Source organism: Anguilla anguilla, chromosome 1 (assembly GCF_013347855.1).
Source record: "Anguilla anguilla isolate fAngAng1 chromosome 1, fAngAng1.pri, whole genome shotgun sequence".
NCBI lineage: Eukaryota > Metazoa > Chordata > Actinopteri > Anguilliformes > Anguillidae > Anguilla > Anguilla anguilla.
Window position 1 is genome coordinate 41,610,862 of NC_049201.1, and position 22,474 is coordinate 41,633,335.

A 22,474-nucleotide genomic window follows, 5' to 3' on the forward strand; every position below is an offset into this window, starting at 1 on the left:
CTTTGGACATTTTTATTTTTTGGACTTCCTTTTCTTTCCAATTCTATTCATTTATGGACGGCTGCTTCATCAGATCAAAAGAAACACGTTTAATCACCTCAACCCTGTTCAGCACTGAACTGGAAAATGTGCAGCGAAAAGCTAATCTCTGCTCATTTGCCAGGATATATAAATCCTAGTTGACCACAAGGAAGCAAAACACATTTTGCAAACTGAAGCACCACACCAAAACTAAATTTCATGTTAATTTCAGAGTGTGTACATGTTAATTGTACGTATTTTTAAAGCAAATGCAATGCCCATTTCTGCAGCACCGTAATAAAAGTAAGTGAAGTACACAGCTGTGGCTTATATGTCTGAAGAAAATGGGCAGGGGAGATGTATGACATAGTTGTGAGATGCATCTTTGAAAGTCAGCCTTGTGATACAGCCAACAGCTATAAATAAAAGCAAACATCTAATTAATTATGCAAGATATAGGTAGTGAACAGAAATGGCAACAAAACAACAAAATGGAAGTAGTTCCAACAGTGAAGGATTGCGATAGTTCACATTTTCCTCACATGGCTTTGGCACACTCACAGAAGCCAATGATGTCAATCATCACATTTCTTTCAGAAGGGTGGGTCCTTTTAAGACGAGAATGCCTACATCCACAGAGTAGTGCCCCATGTTTTGGGGTGAATGGCACTCATATTATCCACACACTAATTTTCTCTGTCACCAGATCTGAGATTTTATGGGGAATTCTGGAATGATGCCTGAGACAGCATTTTCCACTTCCATCGACTTATTGTGGTTGATCGATTTTCTTGAGGAAGTGCGGTTTTCTATGTCCCTTTCCAGACAGTGGTAGACTGTGCCAGGGTGTGTAGAGGCCACACTGTTCACACATGGTGGCCTAGCCCCACTATATTGTGGTTTATATATATGTATATATATATATATATATATATATATATATATATATATGTTTTTTGTGCAATCGACCTGTACATATGAAATAACAATGTGAAGACAACCGGTGTTGAAGAAAAGCAAAGAGTCAATTTAAAGTTTAATACAAGCAGGTTGAATATGTGTGCAATGATTAATATTTATGTTACAGTTTTAAAATGATCTAAATGACTATTATCCGAAATCTCCTCCAATTGTTTAATATGGGGGGGGGATTCCACCACACTTACAAAAATTTCATTGCATCCAGGCATTGCTCCCCAGCACACTATGGGAGCTCCCCACATGCTCTGTGGAATTCATACAGGATTTTGAGTTTGCAGAGCTAAACCTGGCATTTAAAAAGGATGCCATTGAAAAAGCCAGACATGACAGAAACTGCTTGGCTGCCAGGCCACCCAGGGGTATGATGCACTCAGAGGCAGAAGTCTATACATTCAGGATCTGACATGGATCATTCCGGATTGGTAGAGCGGGCTTTTGGGCTACTCTGAGGTGAAAGGCAATGTAAAAAGGCATCTGAATGGACAATTACCCCACCATGTGAGGAGCAAAGAGTAACCCCACACTGCTGGGCACCTTCTTGTTAAAGGAACACTATTCAGGATTTTCACTTTGAAAATATTATTACTATGATGCACTGGTAATATGCTTCTGTGTGCATTTCTGGACAGTACTTGCTTGTCTGCCTGTCTTTGTTATTCTAAAAAGTGTCCAGGATGTTTCTGGGTGTGGTCGTTTTTTCTTTCTGCTGTATCTAAAAAGCATGCAACAAACTGAAGGAGAAAAAGGAAACGTGTATCGATTGGCTACATTGAGTGGTGCGTTTTCACTTGGGTTAGTGATGGAGAGATAGGGTTGCCTTGGTGGCTAATCTAACGCTGTCCAAGTGGCTGGCCAGTGTTCAGGTTTGATACCAGGCGTTATTAGCTAACTAAATTCAAGTACGTTTGCCAACGTTAGCAGGCTGGCCATGATGGTGCAAGACTTTGCTGAGGGTCTGATATTTTACAAAGTAACAATTTAAGGTTAGAGATTAAGATTCTAATCCACTTGTCAGGGCTCATATGTGCTAGCCAGCTACCATTAGCTAGAGAACAAGGGAGTCCACCAGTTGGAAAATCTAAACAAGAATATTTGGGGGTGAATTGGGTGTCAACTGTGATAACAGAGGTGTAAGGGGACTGCGTAAGGGACTGCAAACCAGGGACCCAATCGTCACAGTTGCATAAAAAAAACAACACTGTAATTATTCAAATGTGTTCCCCAAAAAAAAAAAATTATTATTATTACACGTTAATTTTATTGCCTAAGGTTGGTTGTGGGTCTAAATGACTGTGTTTATACCAGCAGCCGGTTCGGATTAGGAAGTTAAATGCCTCTCTGAATGGAAAACACTACAGCCATTAAAGAACGAGTGCTGAGCGCAGCTGCACCTCTGCCTCTAACCCTGCAGCATAGTGACAGCTTGCCTGGGGGAGGAAAGTGTCAGGCACGGAAAAAACAATTTGATTCGACCTAATTGCACCCAACTATTTCTGTGTGCAATATGACTATTTTATTAAGCATGCACAAAAATTAACTTACAACAAACCCTCTGCTGTTTGTTTTTGCGGTTTAGAATGGGATAGAAAGGAATAATTGGAACCTGGGGGCTAAAAGGAATAATCGGAAATTCAACTTACATTCCTGGGGGCTAAATTCAAATGCAGTGAACATTTTACTTGTCTGCGGTAGGTACTGTATTAATGGTCCTGTATTAATTTAGCTGCCCATTAACTCTTAGTCCCAATTACAAGGGGCACTAAAACAGTAAAGGATCAACAATAACGTTTCACAGAAAACTGTATGCTGGTACAGTAAATTTACTACAACTCCCAGCCAGCAACAAGACCACTGCCCTCAATTTAAAGCCTCAGCTACACTGCAGGCCACAGTGAGAGCCATGCAGAGCCAGCACAGCAGGACTACACCAGTTCTGTTAGCTTCACCCTTTAATTCTTACTCTAGTGGTGAGTAGTAAAAAAAATACAGTTTTGTTTTTGTTACTATATTTATATTTTATTACACAATTACTTAAAAGATGCTCTAAAATGCTCTTATCGAATGAGTTCCTAGTATTTCTCTTCTCCTTCCATTTTCTCATATTTAATAATCATGTATGGTGGTAGCTGGTAGGTAGTTATTTTCAGAGCTCCACCCTCTCCCCTCTCCCAGGTAAGTTATCTCCCATCTTCTCTGGGAATAGGTATTCTCCTCCACATCTATCAAGAGTTTATACTGTTCATACGCAAGACAGAACAGCCAATGCCTGCCACTTAGCATCTCTCTAAAAACATTCCAGCTTTTAAACATTCTATAAAAATAAATGTAAAACCAGTCAGTCTTTCATATATTACATGCACTCAATGGAATACATAAACTCAGACAAAAAAATTGTTTAATTTTGTGGTTCGGGAATACGTGTCTCAGCTCACCTAGTTCCAGTGGCTCGCTCATGAATTAGAGAATGTTGCGCTAGAACATACTGAATATACTGATAACACACTTATCCACTGGAACTTCCCTTTCACCTCACATGGCAGCATCCCCTTAGTGACGCCAAATAAGTGAACAGAGTCCGATTTAGTGAAACTGTTTAATCTGCATAAAGATAATGTGACAAATCCACTGCTGTAAATATTGAGAAAGATGTCATCTGAGAAAATGAAATGGCTTATTTTATCTGTGGTTTCATTTTATCTGCTGTTCTCAGCTGGTGTAGAGGGGGATAAGGGATGAACAGTAGTAATAAAAAGATGCCAATATACATCAGATCATATGTATACAGTATTTCAGAGAAATTTCATATGTAGAAACGCATTTCTGTGCCAACGGACTGCAAAGCTATGCTGTATCAGGTCCCCATCGGCCCGACGCCACATTCGTTTCTGGTGTAGACCGCCTCATCCACTACCAATGGTTCGGTATGCTCCACCAATGGTTTGGGTATGCTTCACCAATGGTTTGGTGTGCTTCACCAATGGTTTGGGTATGCTTCACCAATGGTTCGGTGTGCTTCACCAATGGTTCGGTATGCTTCACCAATGGTTTGGGTATGCTTCACCAATGGTTCGGTATGCTTCACCAATGGTTTGGTGTGCTTCACCAATGGTTTGGTATGCTTCACCAATGGTTTGGGTATGCTTCACCGATGGTTTGGGTATGCTTCACCAATGGTTCGGTATGCTCCACCAATGGTTTGGGTATGCTTCACCGATGGTTTGGGTATGCTTCACCAATGGTTCGGTATGCTCCACCAATGGTTTGGGTATGCTTCACCAATGGTTCGGTGTGCTTCACCAATGGTTCGGTATGCTTCACCAATGGTTTGGGTATGCTTCACCAATGGTTCGGTATGCTTCACCAATGGTTTGGGTATGCTTCACCAATGGTTTGGTGTGCTTCACCAATGGTTCGGTATGCTTCACCAATGGTTTGGGTATGCTACACCAATGGTTCGGTATGCTTCACCAATGGTTCGGTATGCTCCACCAATGGTTTGGGTATGCTTCACCAATGGTTCGGTATGCTTCACCAATGGTTTGGGTATGCTTCACCAATGGTTCGGTATGCTTCACCAATTGTTTGGGTATGCTTCACCAATGGTTCGGTATGCTTCACCAATGGTTTGGGTATACGTCACCAATGGTTTGGGTATGCGTCACCAATGGTTTGGTGTGCTTCACCAATGGTTTGGGTATGCTTCACCAATGGTTCGGTATGCTTCACCAATGGTTTGGGTATGCGTCACCAATGGTTTGGATATGCTTCACCGATGGTTTGGGTATACGTCACCAATGGTTTGGGTATACGTCACCAATGGTTTGGGTATGCTTCACCAATGGTTTGGGTATACGTCACCAATGGTTCGGTATGCTTCACCAATGGTTTGGGTATGCTTCACCAATGGTTTGGGTATGCTTCACCAATGGTTCGGTATACGTCACCAATGGTTTGGGTATACGTCACCAATGGTTTGGGTATGCTTCACCAATGGTTTGGGTATACGTCACCAATGGTTTGGGTATGCTTCACCAATGGTTTGGGTATACGTCACCAATGGCTTGGGTATACGTCACCAATGGTTCGGTATGCTTCACCAATGGTTTGGGTATGCGTCACCAATGGTTTGGGTATGCTTCACCGATGGTTTGGGTATACGTCACCAATGGTTTGGGTATACGTCACCAATGGTTTGGGTATGCTTCACCAATGGTTTGGGTATACGTCACCAATGGTTTGGGTATGCTTCACCGATGGTTTGGGTATGCTTCACCGATGGTTTGGGTATACGTCACCAATGGTTTGGGTATATGTCACCAATGGTTTGGGTATACGTCACCAGTGGTTCGGTATGCTTCACCAATGGTTTGGGTATACGTCACCAATGGTTTGGGTATGCTTCACCAATGGTTTGGGTATACGTCACCAATGGTTTGGGTATGCTTCACCGATGGTTTGGGTATACGTCACCAATGGTTTGGGTATACGTCACCAATGGTTCGGTATGCTTCACCAATGGTTCGGTATGCTTCACCAATGGTTTGGGTATGCTTCACCGATGGTTTGGGTATGCTTCACCGATGGTTTGGGTATACGTCACCGATGGTTTGGGTATACGTCACCAATGGTTTGGGTATACGTCACCAATGGTTCGGTATGCTTCACCAATGGTTTGGTATGCTTCACCAATGGTTTGGGTATGCTTCACCGATGGTTTGGGTATACGTCATCAATGGTTTGGGTATGCTTCACCAATGGTTTGGGTATGCTTCACCGATGGTTTGGGTATACGTCACCAATGGTTTGGGTATACGTCACCAATGGTTCGGTATGCTTCACCAATGGTTCGGTATGCTTCACCAATGGTTTGGGTATGCTTCACCGATGGTTTGGGTATACGTCATCAATGGTTTGGGTATGCTTCACCAATGGTTTGGGTATGCTTCACCGATGGTTTGGGTATGCGTCACCAATGGTCACAGTACACGCGGTGCCACAACACAGCTGCAAATAATGAAATGCAGGTGAGCCTTAAGTCTTATCAAGACTATGCATATTGCCCCATCAACTTTGTTGCTCTCAAGCCTGTTTGATTTCTCATCTGTTCTTTTTCCAGTGTTTGCAACAAGAGCTTTTAAACAATAACAGTTCAAAGTTCATGAGCTAATGTAAGCAGTAGGTGAGCTGCGTTAATGGTTCCCAAACCATAAATGACAACTTAATCCATCTTTCTGTGGAGTGGCTGTATTCTATCGAGTGAATCTAAAATATGAAAAATGGACCAATTTTATGTTACATTATTTACAAAATAATCTTGGAAGGCAGCAATCTCCTGAAGTAATAATATGTTTGGGGAAGAGCTATCTAAACACACAAATATACGACAGAAACACTTGACATTGTGGAGGGGATTGATTATTCCAAAAGAAGATGAGAGCTAAGGTACTTTAGAGAGGGGAGAGGGAGAAGAGCTTTCATATGGTAGATGTGAAAACCCATTGGTCCACTACCATTGGTCAGGAGAATCCAATACAAAGGCGCTGGACCATCTATAAAACCACTTTTAAAAAACATTTATAACAGGAACCGTTCAGACTTTTTAAAAACGTTGCTTGAAATCCCATCTCCATGGAGCCCCTTGTAATTTTGTGATGATAGCGAGACATATTAAGCAGCAAGTGGAACCGATGTGAACACACTGGCGCAACAATGCTGTGACGTTTCTATGCACTGCATACGCACCGCGGCCGTGTGCGGTGTTGATGAGGCCAGCGTATTTGAATATTGCAGTTTAGAAAGTTTAAGCACAATTAATCTGAGACCTGCTCTCGCTATTACAAGAATCAAACAACCATTTCAGCAACTATATTATGCATTAGGGGCGACATAGCTCAGGAGGTAAGAGGGGCTGTCTGGCAGTCGGAGGGTTGCTGGTTCGATCCCCCGCCCTGGGCATGTCGAAGTGTCCCTGAGCAAGACACCTAACCCCTAATTGCTCCCAACGAGCTGATTGGTGCCTTGCATGGAAGCCTTTCACCGTTGGCGTGTGAGTGTGTGTGTGAATGGGTTAATGAGAGGCATCAATTGTAAAGCGCTTTGGATAAAAGCGCTATATAAATGCAGTCCATTTACCATTTACCATTACAAGTATGCGTATGGCTTTTCCCCCCATTTAGTTAGTTTTAGGCTATGAACATAATATAACGCTAACTACAATTCTCAACCATACAATCTTGCACTTAGCTTACTGCTGTCAGTAGCTACATATATAGTAAATACAGTCACTTTCAACATATTTTAAAATCACCACATGTACCGTGGCATCATCTTACTGGAAACATTACTCCTTTAGCCAGAAACATGGATGAATAACTCAGCTAGCTATGTCTATAAAATCAAGCATATGTCAGTTTAAGAAACGAACATAAAGGTTGCATATAGGTTGCAATATACCAAAATACACATGCTCTTGTATTTTTTGGTCCGCAGGCTACAGTACCATCACAGAAAGGCTGTGACATATCCTGTGTTTTTTTCAGAATGCAATATCCAAATCAGATTTTCTGTAATGAAACAAACAGGAAAAGGAACTGATGCAGTCCCAGAGACAAATGCACACTCATTGACTGCAAATGTAATGATCTGCAAAAGAGCAGACCTTTTTGTAGTTACGGTATGAAAAAGCTTCAGCTGCATCCGGATAATATAGAAACAAACCGTTTAACTGCTGCACAACAGTTTCAAAAATGACTTTAAAAAATATATTTAAGCAATTCAACAACAGATTGAACAACAGACAAACAGCATGTTTGTTGTTAAAATAGCATATCAGTCGGGATTTAATAAAATTTCAACAACTTTCAGCAGTTACCACAAACCAGATCATCACAAGATCACCTAATGCAGCATGAACTGTAACAATTAAATCTATAAATAGCAGACCACACTACAACTATTCAATTGATTTCAATGGCTACGGCTATGGGATCATTTACAGATACATTTTTGTAAACATAGCACGTAAACATTTTAAACATTTTGCAAACATGTCATGTTTATGAAATGGTGCTAGGATCATGTTATCGAGTACTTGTAGAGTATTTGAAAGGACTTGAGGTTGTTGTCAAAGCAAAACGTGTTCTCAGTGTTATGTGCAAAAGAGTTGGCATATGTATGCAAATGTGTGTGTGTTGTCTATGGAGACAAACTGGCATCTGAGGATGATTCGGTGCTGTGGCAGAACATGGTACCTCCGATTTTGGCGGCCCCAGTGGCGCTTGGCCGTCGGCTGCTGTTGCCGGGGTTGCTCGGCTTCTTGGTGGTGGGAACCTTAAAAGCGGACTGCGAGGAAGAGGGTCGGCTTCCGTCCACGGACTCGTCATCCTCGAAGCTTTTGTCTGGGGAGAAGAAACGCACACGAGAGAGGGGTGAAAACTCTTTGCTTGGTGACCACAAGGGGGAAAGAATAATCAATATTAACCCTTTTAAAAGTAGGATTTTTGGAGTGTAATTTCAAAATTATAAGTCAGTGTTCTGAAACTCCACTGCTTTAAATTACCAGTAGTGATTGTTACATCAACATTATAATAACATTCTAATGACATATTTGTGATCTTACACCTTAAAGGGTTAACAATATGTCTTACGATTAACTATTGGGAAACTGGGAAAAGGAACGGTCCTCTTAATGAACGTTCACATGACAGTGGGCCCCATCTTTCCAGTAACGCGCCAGGGCGAGCGCAGGACGGAAGAACGCAGCGACAATCAGAACGGGCCTGAACGTAGCCCTGTACCGCTATCTGCGCGAAAGCATTGCAGCGATAACCATCCCCACCCGCCAGAGAAACAATGACTGCACACACACCATCCATCACACAGCTAGGGGGGAATGCACACACTCGTGTCGCCGTGACAACTCCCTCCCGTCCACCAGGCAACCTCAAACCGCTTCGCGACCCAAATAAAATCCCTTACACACCCCTGTGAATACACACACACACACACACACACACACACACACACAGATATATGCATACGCACACATGGCCCTCCCCACTCACAGTCGCAGATCTTCTTGCAGATAAGGCGGCGCATGCCTTCAGCAGATATGGGGGTTCCAGGGGGCCCCCTGTCAGTGAAGCCGTCCCCCCAAAATGCACTTTACATGGCCTGGCGCGCGGCTGTTTGGCAGAGAGAATCCCATAGATCCCTGGCCGACAAACCCTCCGCCCTGAATTCTGCCGGCATTTTTCTCCCCCCTCCTCTCAATGGCTCTCTCTCTCGCTCTCCTTTCTCTCTCTCTCGCTCTTTCCTCTTTCACAGCCCTCCCACCATGGCTGCACGGCCAATCAGCGACTGGGTGACATCACTCTGCAGCCAGTGCTGGTCCAGCAAAGCGTATCCCTCCCGAATGCTAATGAGCCCATCGCCATGGACGGAGGAACCCCACATGAATGTGGCTGGGAGCAGCAGAATGGGGTTGCCAGTTTGGGGTGAATTTTCCTGCCTCTGGAGCGCCCGACCCTGATGGCATCACATCAGCGAGAATAAAAACAAAGGCAGAGCGCCGCCTCCTCCCCCTGCAGCCGTCAGACACGCCCAGCGGCTCCTTTGTGCACAGCCTCACTCTCAGCCCTGTGTGGGCGAGGCACGGTGGAGAGCTCATGGTGGCTGCAGCTAACAAACACATGCAACACATACACAGACCCACACATGCAAATGCATACAAACATACACACACACACACACACACACAGATCCACACACACAAATGCATACAAACAAACACACACACACAAACCTACACACACAAATGCATACAAACACACACACACACACACACAGACCCACAAATGCATAGAAACACACACACACACAGATGCACACAGACAGACGCACATGCACAAATACATACAAACCCACACAGACACAGACATCCACACACACAGATACATACAGATGTACACAGACACACACACACACACACAGATACATACAAACACACACACACATATTCACACGCACAAATACAAACACACACACAAATGCATACAAACACACACACGCACATGCACGCATGCACGCAGGCGCACACACACACACACACACACACATGCACGCACAGAAACACAGACATGTGAAAGCACAGGCTCTTCAAAGCACTTATTATTATCATTATATAGTAAGGCCATTCAGAAATAAAATATTTATAAACATGATGGAAACATCAACCTCATTGCTGCATGATTACATTAGATTTTTTGTGGATCATTATCACTGCATAAATGTTGCTGTAAAAAAGGGCTGAATTATCAGTGACAAATATTTTTAAAAGGCAAATAAATCAGTCTCTCTTTAAATGGTCTACATTTGCCCAGCATGTTACCTGAAGGCTTTTAAAGACTACATAAAAAAGACTAAATAAAAATACTACATGAAATGTGATACAGTACTTTAAATTCTAAAAGTTCTTATTGATAATTAAACATTGATGAATGTTCTCTAAAATTACTTCCAGCACTTTAAATTGTATACAGAGAAAACATGCTTGGATAAACCATGTTTTAGAGTTCACAGGATCATGTGCTCAAATGCACAGATTTAGCCTAGAGAAGGAAAAATGGACAAAAACATGCCTATTTGTACACATACTCCACAATGGAAGGGACTAATCACATAGGCCTAACCCACAGATTTAGGTTATCAGCATTTCATTGCGTTTAGACAAATGGCAATACAATATAGAGTCAATATTTGGCAATTGGATTCATTAAAATACAAGGACATATGTTGCAGGATATACACATAATTCAGCAGACATCAAAACAAGTGCCCTACTCACAAATGTACTGTCACTGAGGAAAATATTTCTATTCGCTTAAATGTGTAAAATACTAGCCAACAATGACCACTAGTTTACCATAGTTAAGCCTACAAACTGATATTAACAGACAAGAGTAACAAAAACCAAACCTTTAGTAAAAGCCTATAGCCTAGCACTACTGTGAATCAATAGTGCTTGCCTGAGGTCTGTCACAGGAAGGCATTCATTTAAAGAATCAATGACCTGTTACCAACTATGTAAAACCTAAACACACAAACAAGAAAATACAAACTGTCACTCAAAAATACACAACAGGAAAATAATCAGAAACTGAAGCCTGTAAACAAATGAACACAGACATAACAGATAAATATTTATGTCTACAGAGTTACTATAGGCATGCCACAAAACACATGGAGCAATCGTAGACCAACAAAACACAAAACTGTACACAACAGCATCTGAAGCTGGCCAGTGATCAGACAATGTTTGTAAATAGAGCAGGGCCTGTCTGGGCAATGTTGAATTTTTCGCTAAGATGAAGACGTGGAAAAAATGGGTCACTGATGTTCTCCATTCATGCATCACAGCCTTTGAACCACAAGTGTAACTGGGGTGACATTTACAACACGTTTCTGTCCGTTTTCAAGCCGATTGCTACAAATATGATAATCTAGGGATGATAATGCAGCATTAGCCCTAGTGCTGTTTAATCAGTGCGAGCAGTGCAGGGCGAGCACCTAATGTAGTGAGCATCAGGGTTGCACTACAAATGCCATTCAGAGAGAAAAGTGTTTGTTCCTAGAATTGTGACAACAAAGAAAAGTTCTAGGTTGTGCCCAGTTGTTCAGTCCTGTGGTGATACCTTCTAGTACACATTTATTAATTTTCATCAATGGTTTAATAAGTCAAGTAAAATTTTGCATAGAATTTGATTTTGGTATGACATCATTATGAAATCAAAATGGCTTTCTGCAAGGCCTGGAAAGTAATAAACATATGAACAATTTGTAAAGCCATGGATACCTTGCTATATTTTAAACAACAAAAGGAGAACAGCACAGGCAATAAGGTTTTGTTTTTAATCCAGAGATAGATCTGTAGGAGAGCAGGGTCATGCAACGTAGGACGAGTGGCTCTGTTGCCATGACAACATGTGGAGAACAGGCGCTGTCGCCGTGGTTCAGACACGAGATAACTCGGATAAAAACATGGCGATGCAGCTTCCAGGCCGCCAGCCTCTTGCGGTTATTTCACGCTGTATCTGAACATCAGACATTCCTGATGCAATGCACCTGCATAAATCCCGTAATTAAGAAAATGATTCTCGAACAACGAAATATAAAAACGCACGCGTCAACGTAGCTTCAGATGTAAAATGCGATGCCGTCTGCTGTGCCATAAGCAAGTGACAATCCACGCCGGTCGTGGAGCCGCTAGCTAGCCACTAGAGACGATCTATTCCAGAGGTCCTAAGAGAAGCAACAAGAGGCTCGAATGAGCCACATGCTAATTACTTTCGTTTTCTGTGCTGCTACCCTTCTATACTAACAGCTGAACCTGTGACAAAGGCAGGGATGTAGCCGGCTCTTTGAGGCTCATCACACACCCCAGAGGGATTTAACGCCCAGCTCTACACACTGTTACTCCAATGCTTGGTCACTGCCATGACAAGCAGATTCATGCTGTACAGACCAGCTGATGGCACATGTCAGTGTATGATCCAATCAGGACTAGCAAATATCTGCATGGCACAAGTTAACTGTTTGTAAATACTTAACAATTTGCATGATAATTTCAGTTTGCATTTGAGAATACTATAAGTACCAACAGTCACTACTAATACAAAGGAAACATTGATACTCAACAGTATACTTATAATCATTTGTTAAAGAATCAGCAATAAAAATAATCTCTTTCCTGGTAAATAATTATCCAAACTTGAAAGCGTATCTTAGTTTGTAACAAAGCATATTCTACACTGTGAAACAGCTTGAAAACATTTACAGCTTGGAGGAGAGACAACTTACATTTTGACTGCTAGTGTATTGGTGATTCACTACAGGCAGAATTTCTGGCATTGCAAACTCTCAACACTATATTCGAGATGGATGGATATTTGAGAGATATCTCACAGATGTTCAGGGATAATCCCAAAAATCCAAAATGACACAAATTCAAATATACTTAAGATAACATCTTGATGACATCATCAAATATACTGAAGATGAAGATGTTTGCCAGCAGCCATACCACCATCCACCCTGCTCCTGCTAAATAGCTGAAGCTAAGCAGGTGTGGGCTTGGTTAGTACTTGGATGGGGGACCACCTGGGAATACTGAGTTGCTGCTGGAAGTGGTGTTGGTGGGCCAGCAGGGGGCAATCTTCCCTCTGGTAAAATAAACCCCAATGCCCCAGCGCAGGTGATGGGGACACAGTGCTGTTGGAAATGCCGTCTTTTGGATGAGACGTTAAACTGAGGTCCTGACTCACTGTGGTCATTAAAGAACCCATGACACTTGAAAAGTTGCAAAGAGTAGGGGGTTCCCTGGTGTCCTGGCTAAATGCCCTCAAAAACATTTGCCACCTAATCAACCCCTGGTTTAATTGGCTAATTAATGCTCTCTCATTAGTGTGTGGTGAGCGTTCTGGTGCAAAATGGCTGCCGTGCATCAGCCAGGTGGGTGCTACACATTGGTGATGGGTGAGGTGAGTTCCTAGTCATCACTGTAAAGCACTTTGAGCATTCGGAAAAGTGCTATATAAATGCAATGATTCATGTTGTTTACTGAAATGATGTAAACTAGCCAATACAACTGATGATTGGGCCACACTCTGATCATACACTCTTCCTGAAAACAAAACAGATCATTTAGGGGTTTTGGGTGGCTAACGAATCCAGACCAGGCCAGTGCCAACTGCCCGGCATCCATGGGATGAAATTACAGCATATCACTGCGCACTAAGAACCCCCGCTAATCAATCAGGTGCTCTGTCTGTCTTCTCAGCTGGCGGACACAAAATGTCTTCCTCTGACTCAAGTCTTTGTGACCCTGACTTTCAGTAACACACTGTGTAGTAATAAGCAGCTGAGACTTCACTTGTTCCAGAGAAGAGCCTGTGTTTGTCTGTGCCCTACTTAACTGACTGTGTCAAACTGATCATTTTGGTAATTTAGGGAGAAAAGCATTAAAAATAGAAAACGCATGTGTGTATGTGACTCACACACTGAGTCACATACACACTCACACTGTGACATACAACATTTGCACATTCAGACAAACAGACACACTGGCACACATGTACACAAGAGCCTTTTTGACTGCTTTAAGAGATCAGAGATTTCTTTTCAGAAGTTTTTCCAAGAATATTTACGCTTCAAATGAATTACGTCAAAATGGTGACATAAGCATTTCCAGCAATATCACAACAGCAGGAATAATTCCATAAACCAAAATCAATTCTACACTCTGAAAGCAATTAGTGTATGGCACAAAACCACTTCTTGACATTAATACTGAATGTAAAAACCTCAAAGCACCTCATTACAATCCACCCACACTGCACTGCCACGTGTGTCCACAGGGTGGCAGAAACAGGTCTGGCTGGGAGACACAAAGGCTCTGAGCAGAGAGCAGCGGCCATGTCTGTGCTCAGCCTGGAAATGCACCCCCCTCACAAACCACAGGCCTGCACCCAGAGATAAATAAAGAGCGCTAAACGAGGGGTGCTCATATACACTCTTTTCCCACTTCACATAGGCTACTTAAGGTAAAAAGCTACAGCATTTTCATCACTTAAGCTGAGGTGTTTCAAATGCACAAACGTAGTTATAACTGTCATCAAATCCACTCAGAAAACAGACAGAACATATAATGAGTCTCCCGGCAGGTACTTGGGCTGTATGTGAACCGCAGAAATGTAAAAAGGAAAAATGACTCCGTTTTCCAAGACGAACAATTACGCAGAGTACCCAGGCTGCATGACATCATGACCATTTATTATTTTATAAATCTATGATGAAATTAGATACTAGATAAAACTTAATATCAGTATGAAAAATTGGTCTGTTTAATTCATGCACCAATAATACAGTAAGTCATCAAAGCTACTCATGGTAACAAGGAATGAGAGATGGAATATGAGAGACAGATACAGAGAAAAAGAAAGAGACAATGTTTGTTTTTGTGTGTAAGGATGACCTAGTTTGATCCATCAGGGAGCTCTGCCCATGGCCACGGGCCCATGCACATGTATGGGGGTGGGGGTGGGGGGGGGTGGGGGAGTGAGGTGTGTCTACGAGGCTGGCTGTCTGTGATACCCTTCCACGACCTCCATAGGCAGGCATTAAACAGCACTTAATGTACTTAATGTACTGCACGGCAGACACGGTTACTCACTCAGAACTCATTTAGCACTGATGGCGCACTGAATAGGAAACAGGTTTTGGGACATATAAAATATATTTATGTTTGATCCAGTGACTATGCGGTGACTAAATTACATAATCTTATCACTTTAGTTCTGTCAATAATTTCAAAAGATTTTTACATTTTACATTACCTTATAAATCTAAGAACTAAGCTATTATCCCATTACTCTTACAGTAACACACACTTCTGTATCACCAATATTGATTTAAATATTATGATCTGCAGATACATTACAATTCTTGCACAAAAATACTGGTTCACACAAGCCAGTAAGTAACCTCTCCAGCCTCCTGCTACCCTGATACCATGCTCATTTATTCTGAGAAAGCAAGGTTACTGCGAACACGAGCACTGTAAAGCTTTCTGGTTCATTTCAGGCTTTGATGCCAGAGGATGGAGCTGTCCCTGTCCTTGTAACAGTGATACTGCAGCTGTGCTCCTCTAATGACTGCAGCAAGATCACACTGCAGAAGAGTACACACACACACAGACACACGCACACACAGACACACAAACACAGACACACAAACACACACACAAACACAGACAGAAACGCAGACACAGACACGCGCACACACACACACACACACAAGCAGACACACACACAACACACACACAGACACACACACACACACACACGCAGACAGGCAGACAGATAGATATGCAGGAAGACAGATGAACACACACACACACAGACACAAACACACACAGACAGACACACACACACCATTTACCTTTCAAACTGCTGATCTCAACATACTGTGACCATTCTCCTAATAGGTTTGTTTGTGTGTACTTGTGTAAGCATGCATGCATGGTGTGTGCATGTGTGTGCATGTGCGCATGCATGTGTGCGTGTGTCCCCTTGTTATGCCATCTCCCTCATAGACAGCACAGGCCACTGAGCACTGGGTTAAACTGCACTGGTCTGAATAGCAGATTCACACACGCCATGAGAAGAACATAGTTGTGTTGAATTTTGCGATACCAAACAACAGCGATACAAACATGTCCCTGTATGGTGTATTGCACAGTGAAATTAAATTACACACGTAACCCCCTCCTGCATAAGCGACCTACTCGAATATCTGACCCCCTCATTTAAAAGCTCATTTTTGTTTAGAAGCTAATGTTTAATTGAGATTAATGGCCTGGCAAAATGCCAATTCACGCCTACTATAACAGTGCATCCATACTCTCTCTCTAGCTACAAGCTCGGACTGCTGATCTCCTCCATAGTGTGTGATATATTGGATTGTATAAACGCTCATTGCACTGTAAAAATAGGAAAATGGGAACAAAACAGTTCATTGAATTAATTAATTTTTGCATATTCACATTTTGAATTTGCATCAGCTGCCATGCTTATTTTAATTTTCATCAGTCTATCCAACCTTTCATGTGTCCGCCTTCCCTCTGCTCCCACTGAGGCTGGTTATGCTGGAGTTCTCTGCAGCATATGACCGAGACTTAAAAAATTAGCTAGTGAAAAATGCTGACTTCATTTTGTAGCTTACTGTATTATTTTACGCATATTGAACACCGATGGTTAAACCTTGGTGTTAATTCAGGAAAAGCTGTTTGCAACATGGAGCTTTTGTATAACTATTAAATTATTTGCACTGTCACTGTAAAATATTCTTTATAATTTATTTTTGCTCTATCTAAATTGTTATATGGCAGTGATTTGAATAACATATTTTATCTGCACAGTAAGCTGCATAGAGGATTCACACTGGGTTAAACTAACCGGTCTGAACAGAGGATCCACACTGGGTTAAACTAACCGGTCTGAACAGAGGATCCACACTGGGTTAAACTGTATAGGTCTGAATAGAGGATTCACACTGGGTTAAACTAACCGGTCTGAACAGAGGATCCACACTGGGTTAAACTGTATAGGTCTGAACAGAGGATCCACACTGGGTTAAACTGTATAGGTCTGAACAGAGGATCCACACTGGGTTAAACTGTATAGGTCTGAACAGAGGATCCACACTGGGTTAAACTGCATTGGTCTGAATAGAGGATTCACACTGGGTTAAAATGCATTGGTCTGAATAGAGGATTCACACTGGGTTAAAATGCATTGGTCTGAATAGAGGATTCACACTGGGTTAAAATGCATTGGTCTGAATAGAGGATCCACACTGGGTTAAACTGTATAGGTCTGAATAGAGGATTCACACTGGGTTAAAATGCATTGGTCTGAATAGAGGATTCACACTGGGTTAAACTGTATAGGTCTGAATAGAGGATTCACACTGGGTTAAAATGCATTGGTCTGAATAGAGGATTCACACTGGGTTAAACTGTATAGGTCTGAATAGAGGATTCACACTGGGTTAAAATGCATTGGTCTGAATAGAGGATTCACACTGGGTTAAACTGCATTGGTCTGAATAGAGGATTCACACTGGGTTAAAATGCATTGGTCTGAATAGAGGATCCACACTGGGTTAAAATGCATTGGTCTGAATAGAGGATTCACACTGGGTTAAACTGTATAGGTCTGAATAGAGGATTCACACTGGGTTAAAATGCATTGGTCTGAATAGAGGATTCACACTGGGTTAAACTGCATTGGTCTGAATAGAGGATTCACACTGGGTTAAAATGCATTGGTCTGAATAGAGGATTCACACTGGGTTAAAATGCATTGGTCTGAATAGAGGATTCACACTGGGTTAAACTGCACTAGTCTGAATAGAGGATTCACACTGGGTTAAAATGCATTGGTCTGAATAGAGGATTCACACTGGGTTAAACTGCACTGGTCTGAATAGAGGACCCAAACTGGGTTAAACTGCACTAGTCTGAATAGTGGATGCATACAGGGGTAAGCTACACTGGTCTGAATAGAGGATTCTGGGGGTTTAACTGCACCGGCCTGAATAGAGGATTCTGGGGGTTTAACTGCACTGGTCTGAATAGAGGATTCTGGGGGTTTAACTGCACTGGTCTGAATTGAGGATTCTGGGGGCTTAACTGCACTGGTCTGAATAGAGGATTCTGGGGGTTTAACTGCATATTCAGAAGCCAAACTGCAGCGTGGCTCAGGGGGATGAAGATATTCATTTCAGAGAGCAGCTATGAGGAGCGCATGGTATCCAAATTCTCCACAGGACGAAGGTTAAGCTGCTAGAAACATGATCAGGCAGAACAGAGAGGAAGCAGGACAGCAACACAGAACATGTCACCTTTCATCATCATAGCCTGTGCATACAGCCACCATACAGCCAGGAACACAAAATCTGTGTTTTATCTTAAAACAGCCTGTGTAAGTACATGGCACAGTAACACAGAATCAGTGTCTTTTATCTTTAATCACAGCCAGTGGAACCACACAGCCAGCATCACAGAATCTGTGTTTTTTATCTTTAAACACAGCATGTGCAATTAGGCTATAGCACAGGAACACAGAATGTCACCTTACATCTTTAAACACAGCCTATGGAACCACACAGCACAGCAACACAGTTTGCAGCTTCAAATACGGCAACAGATTAATTTAGTGACACCAATATTACATAAACAAGCATTTGACATAAATGTCATTACATATGTACATTCACCATATAGAATATTGCAAAAAGATGTACTCACACACAGTACTACTACTACAAAGCGCAGATTTGCAACCTCTAATATCACATAAAGATGCATTTACTAAACACAATTACATAAATGAATAAATTTACTGCATCCAGAACTGCATAAAAATGCGTACCCTATGTATTCACCATGTGCAATCTACCCATGCTGCAGCAGCCAAAGTATCCTATTACGCAAAGTGATCAAAATGTCACACACGACTATCTGAAAAACAAACACAGTACAAAGGCAAAATCGCAATGCAATCACCATGGCATCACTGCTGTCAAGTCAGGTCACACCACCACCAAAACAACTGCAATTAAACAGCGCAAGAAATGACTTTCCCATACATCTGTTCACACCTGCCACATGCAAGATGGCTGCTGCTCCATGTCTGCCAGAATGTTTTCATTTACACATCAAAAGGGCCTGTACCCTGCCACTCCATCTGCAGAACCTGAAGGTCACACTTGTACAAGATACGCAAAAACCGCTTTCAACATTATTAACATATTGGCTATATGTAATACGGTCAACGAGCCAAATTTCCCAGCCGGGACCAGACTAATTTGAATTAGAGAGATATTAAATGGATAACGTGCTTCGGGGCAGTTTGGAAGACCTGAATGAAAGGCCTCTTTTTTGGGCGTTAGAAATCCAACCTTGCTTTTAGGGAGGAGGAGTCCATCAGTTGTAGCACTGAGGTGAATTTTCTGTGCTACGGAGTCATGCTTTAAACCTTCACATCAACTGAGGGCTCAAATGAGGACTCAGAAACATCCCATAATTTATTTCTGCTTATTTGATAAAATTGAGCAATCCAAACTAATGAACTGGCACTGGAAGACACACAAAGCATCCTTAGCCTGTAATCAGCAAACAGTATCAATGGTGGATGTCAGTCAAGGACACAGAGGCCCTTGTAATAAAAGCCTCAATGGTGTGAAGTGGAAAACTGACAACAGCTGGTTTAGGTGATGCGTTCTTCAATAGCATTCAATCTAGAGAGCTGCAATGCGGTCGCATCTCACACATACCTTGTGCACAGTTAGAGGGAAGATTCATTGTCATGCTGACAAATCTACTTAGCACGAAAATTTTAAACCTTTTTAAGGGTTTCTTTCAGATGCACATTGACCCAGATAATTGAATACTTACAACCCCCCCCCCCCCCCCCACCCAAAATAAAAACATCATTACCATCTAATTTCTCTGACAAACAGATCCCAGATACATTTTCTCATGGCCACAAAATGGAGGTCCAACACTAAACGATTTAAGGCCGCCTTCTCATTCATCTTCATTGTACTGTAATTGCCATTACATCACCATCAGGGCCCAGATGCTGCAGCGCCTGCAGTTCAGATTAAATCCACAATGTGTTTTCGGTAGCTGCTGTAGTCCAATATATACTATACATAACTTAACTGGCTGTGAAAAACTTGTGATTAAATCAATCAAAATAATGAAAAATAAACATTAAATAAGCGCCAGATTTTTTAATTTCCCCTTGACTAACACAAATATAGAATTCACAAACACTCACAAAAAACGACTGTGTACTGTGAAGAGCTTTTACATTAACGCAGCCACACAGGGCATTGATTTGTCCTCATGGTGGCAGTATAGTAGTGTTTCTTGTTTTGAGATCTTAAAATGACAAGAACCATTTGGTATGCTGCAGAGGTGGAAAAATTTCCATGCATACGTACCTCCTCATGCAGAACATTTTTTTTCAGATTGTATTATATTTGCAGTATTGGCTTCTCCACCATATTGGATTTTGTGTACCACACTTAAATGAGTCCACTGAGACCATTTCTCAAAATCAACTCATATGCAGCATTCCGTGATGCAATCTTAGGATTCTCATGTTAAAAAATGAATAAAATATTGGGTTTTCATAAGAAAATATGGCCCCAGTTACCCAACCATTTTCTGCTGTCTGTGCATAATATGCACATTAGGCACTAGGGATGGTGCCAAATACAAATACCATATTTGGCAACATTAGAATAATGCGTTCTCTCCAAAAGTTTCCCCCTCCCGAATTTGGCAAATATTATTTGGATTTGGATCTTTTCTTCCCACCTCTTTGATGCGATTCACTCAGAAGTCAGCACCAAGTTTCTCAATTAGACACACACAACAGCAGAGAGACAGCGAGTAACAGTTTCTCTTAAAAACAAATAGGTCAGAGCGAGGCTATGGGGCTTTGGGGACTTTATGATACAAATTACTCCATTGCTGTAAATGCTAGGCTATATCATCCTCCTTCTATGACTTTCCTAAATATTTGTGCTTAAATAAAAGCGTTTTTAAAATGAGAAAAAAAAAAAATCAACAATACAGGCAGCCTGTGCCATTTTCTTCACAAAACCCCCCACCAGACAATAGACAACAACAGGTGCATTTACCCAGGTGTCTACTCTGGCACGCTATTCAACAATTGAATGACTGGTGCGTTGATACAAATTTCCCAATAAAGCACTATCAAAACTAATTTCACACATATAATCACACAAAATTCATTCACTGCAATTGTGATGAAGGTGATAAAGCCTTTAGGGTGGGGATGAATAATTGCAGATGCTGTAGTTTTATAAAGTTATAGAAAGGCTTAGAACTCCGCAGAGATATATCAGATCAATAAACTGAATAGAATAGCTACACGACAACTGCGTGAAATTTAACCGTTTTATGTGCGTGCGGTCCCAGCAAACCACGAAAGCTGCACTTTCTCTGTGAAATTGATAAGAGGAGAGCAACAGTGCATAGGCTAAAAGTGCACTCCCAGGAGAAGGGAGGAAGAAATGTGCTGAATGACGAAAGAAATAACTTTTTAAAAATATTGCACTTCGCAGTACATTTTCCCTTAGCCTATATAACAAAACCGCTATAATTTAGAAATACAAACATTGAAATTGATTCGGTTGTGTCCTTTATCTTAAGATGATAGTTTTGCAATATGTGGTTCCCCAATCTTTATGAAATTAGGTCGCTGCTGGTGCAGAAATCGATGCTGTAATGCTGTAGTAAAAAACGTGTCCTTTCTAATGGTAAAACATTACAGACACAGGTTGTTGGCAAATGACACACCCAGCACGGCTTGTGTGGCTCTAAAATATCTGACCTGCCCCCCAACGACTGTTTCAAGAAATGTTTCAGCATAGCGAGGGATGTCGTGTCTCCCCGTCGCACACCACTCCCAGCTCACATGCAGGAGCCTGTCTTTACAAAATACAACTTCGGGAAGTTTGAGTAAAGCATAATACACTGCCTGGTCAAAAAAAAGTTGCCGTTTGGATTTTTTTGGACAGTACCCACTGTACAAATCTCTGGAGGCAGTGTTATAATCTGGGGTTGGTTCAATTGGTCAGGTCTAGGCTCAGCAACGTTATGCAGAAATAAAATGAAGTCAGCTGAGTACCTGAACGTACTGAATGACCAGGTTATCCCATCAATGGATTTTTTCTTTCCTGATGGCACGTGCATATTCCAGGATGACAATGCCAAGGTTCATCGGGCTCAAATTGTGAAAGAGTGGTTCTGGGAGCATGAGGAATCATTTTCACACATGAATTTGCCACCAGAGTCCTGACCTTAACCCGATTG

The 22,474-nt window shown here is 41.8% G+C and overlaps 1 protein-coding gene across 46 annotated transcripts in view; it reads right to left on the reverse strand.

Moving 5' to 3' along the window:
- The window catches only part of LOC118209946 (CLIP-associating protein 2-like), a 132,973-nt gene that overhangs the window by 56,763 nt on the left and 53,736 nt on the right, over nucleotides 1-22,474 (reverse strand). For 41 of the 46 annotated variants that reach the window (XM_035385834.1, XM_035385744.1, XM_035386059.1 and 38 more), the window contains one exon: nucleotides 8,253-8,399. In XM_035385834.1, the coding sequence (XP_035241725.1) occupies nucleotides 8,253-8,399 (147 nt within the window). Of the gene's footprint in view, nucleotides 1-8,252; nucleotides 8,400-9,065; nucleotides 9,535-22,474 lie in introns of those variants that run through there. The other 5 variants (XM_035386021.1, XM_035385896.1, XM_035385865.1 and 2 more) reach the window with 4 other exon arrangements.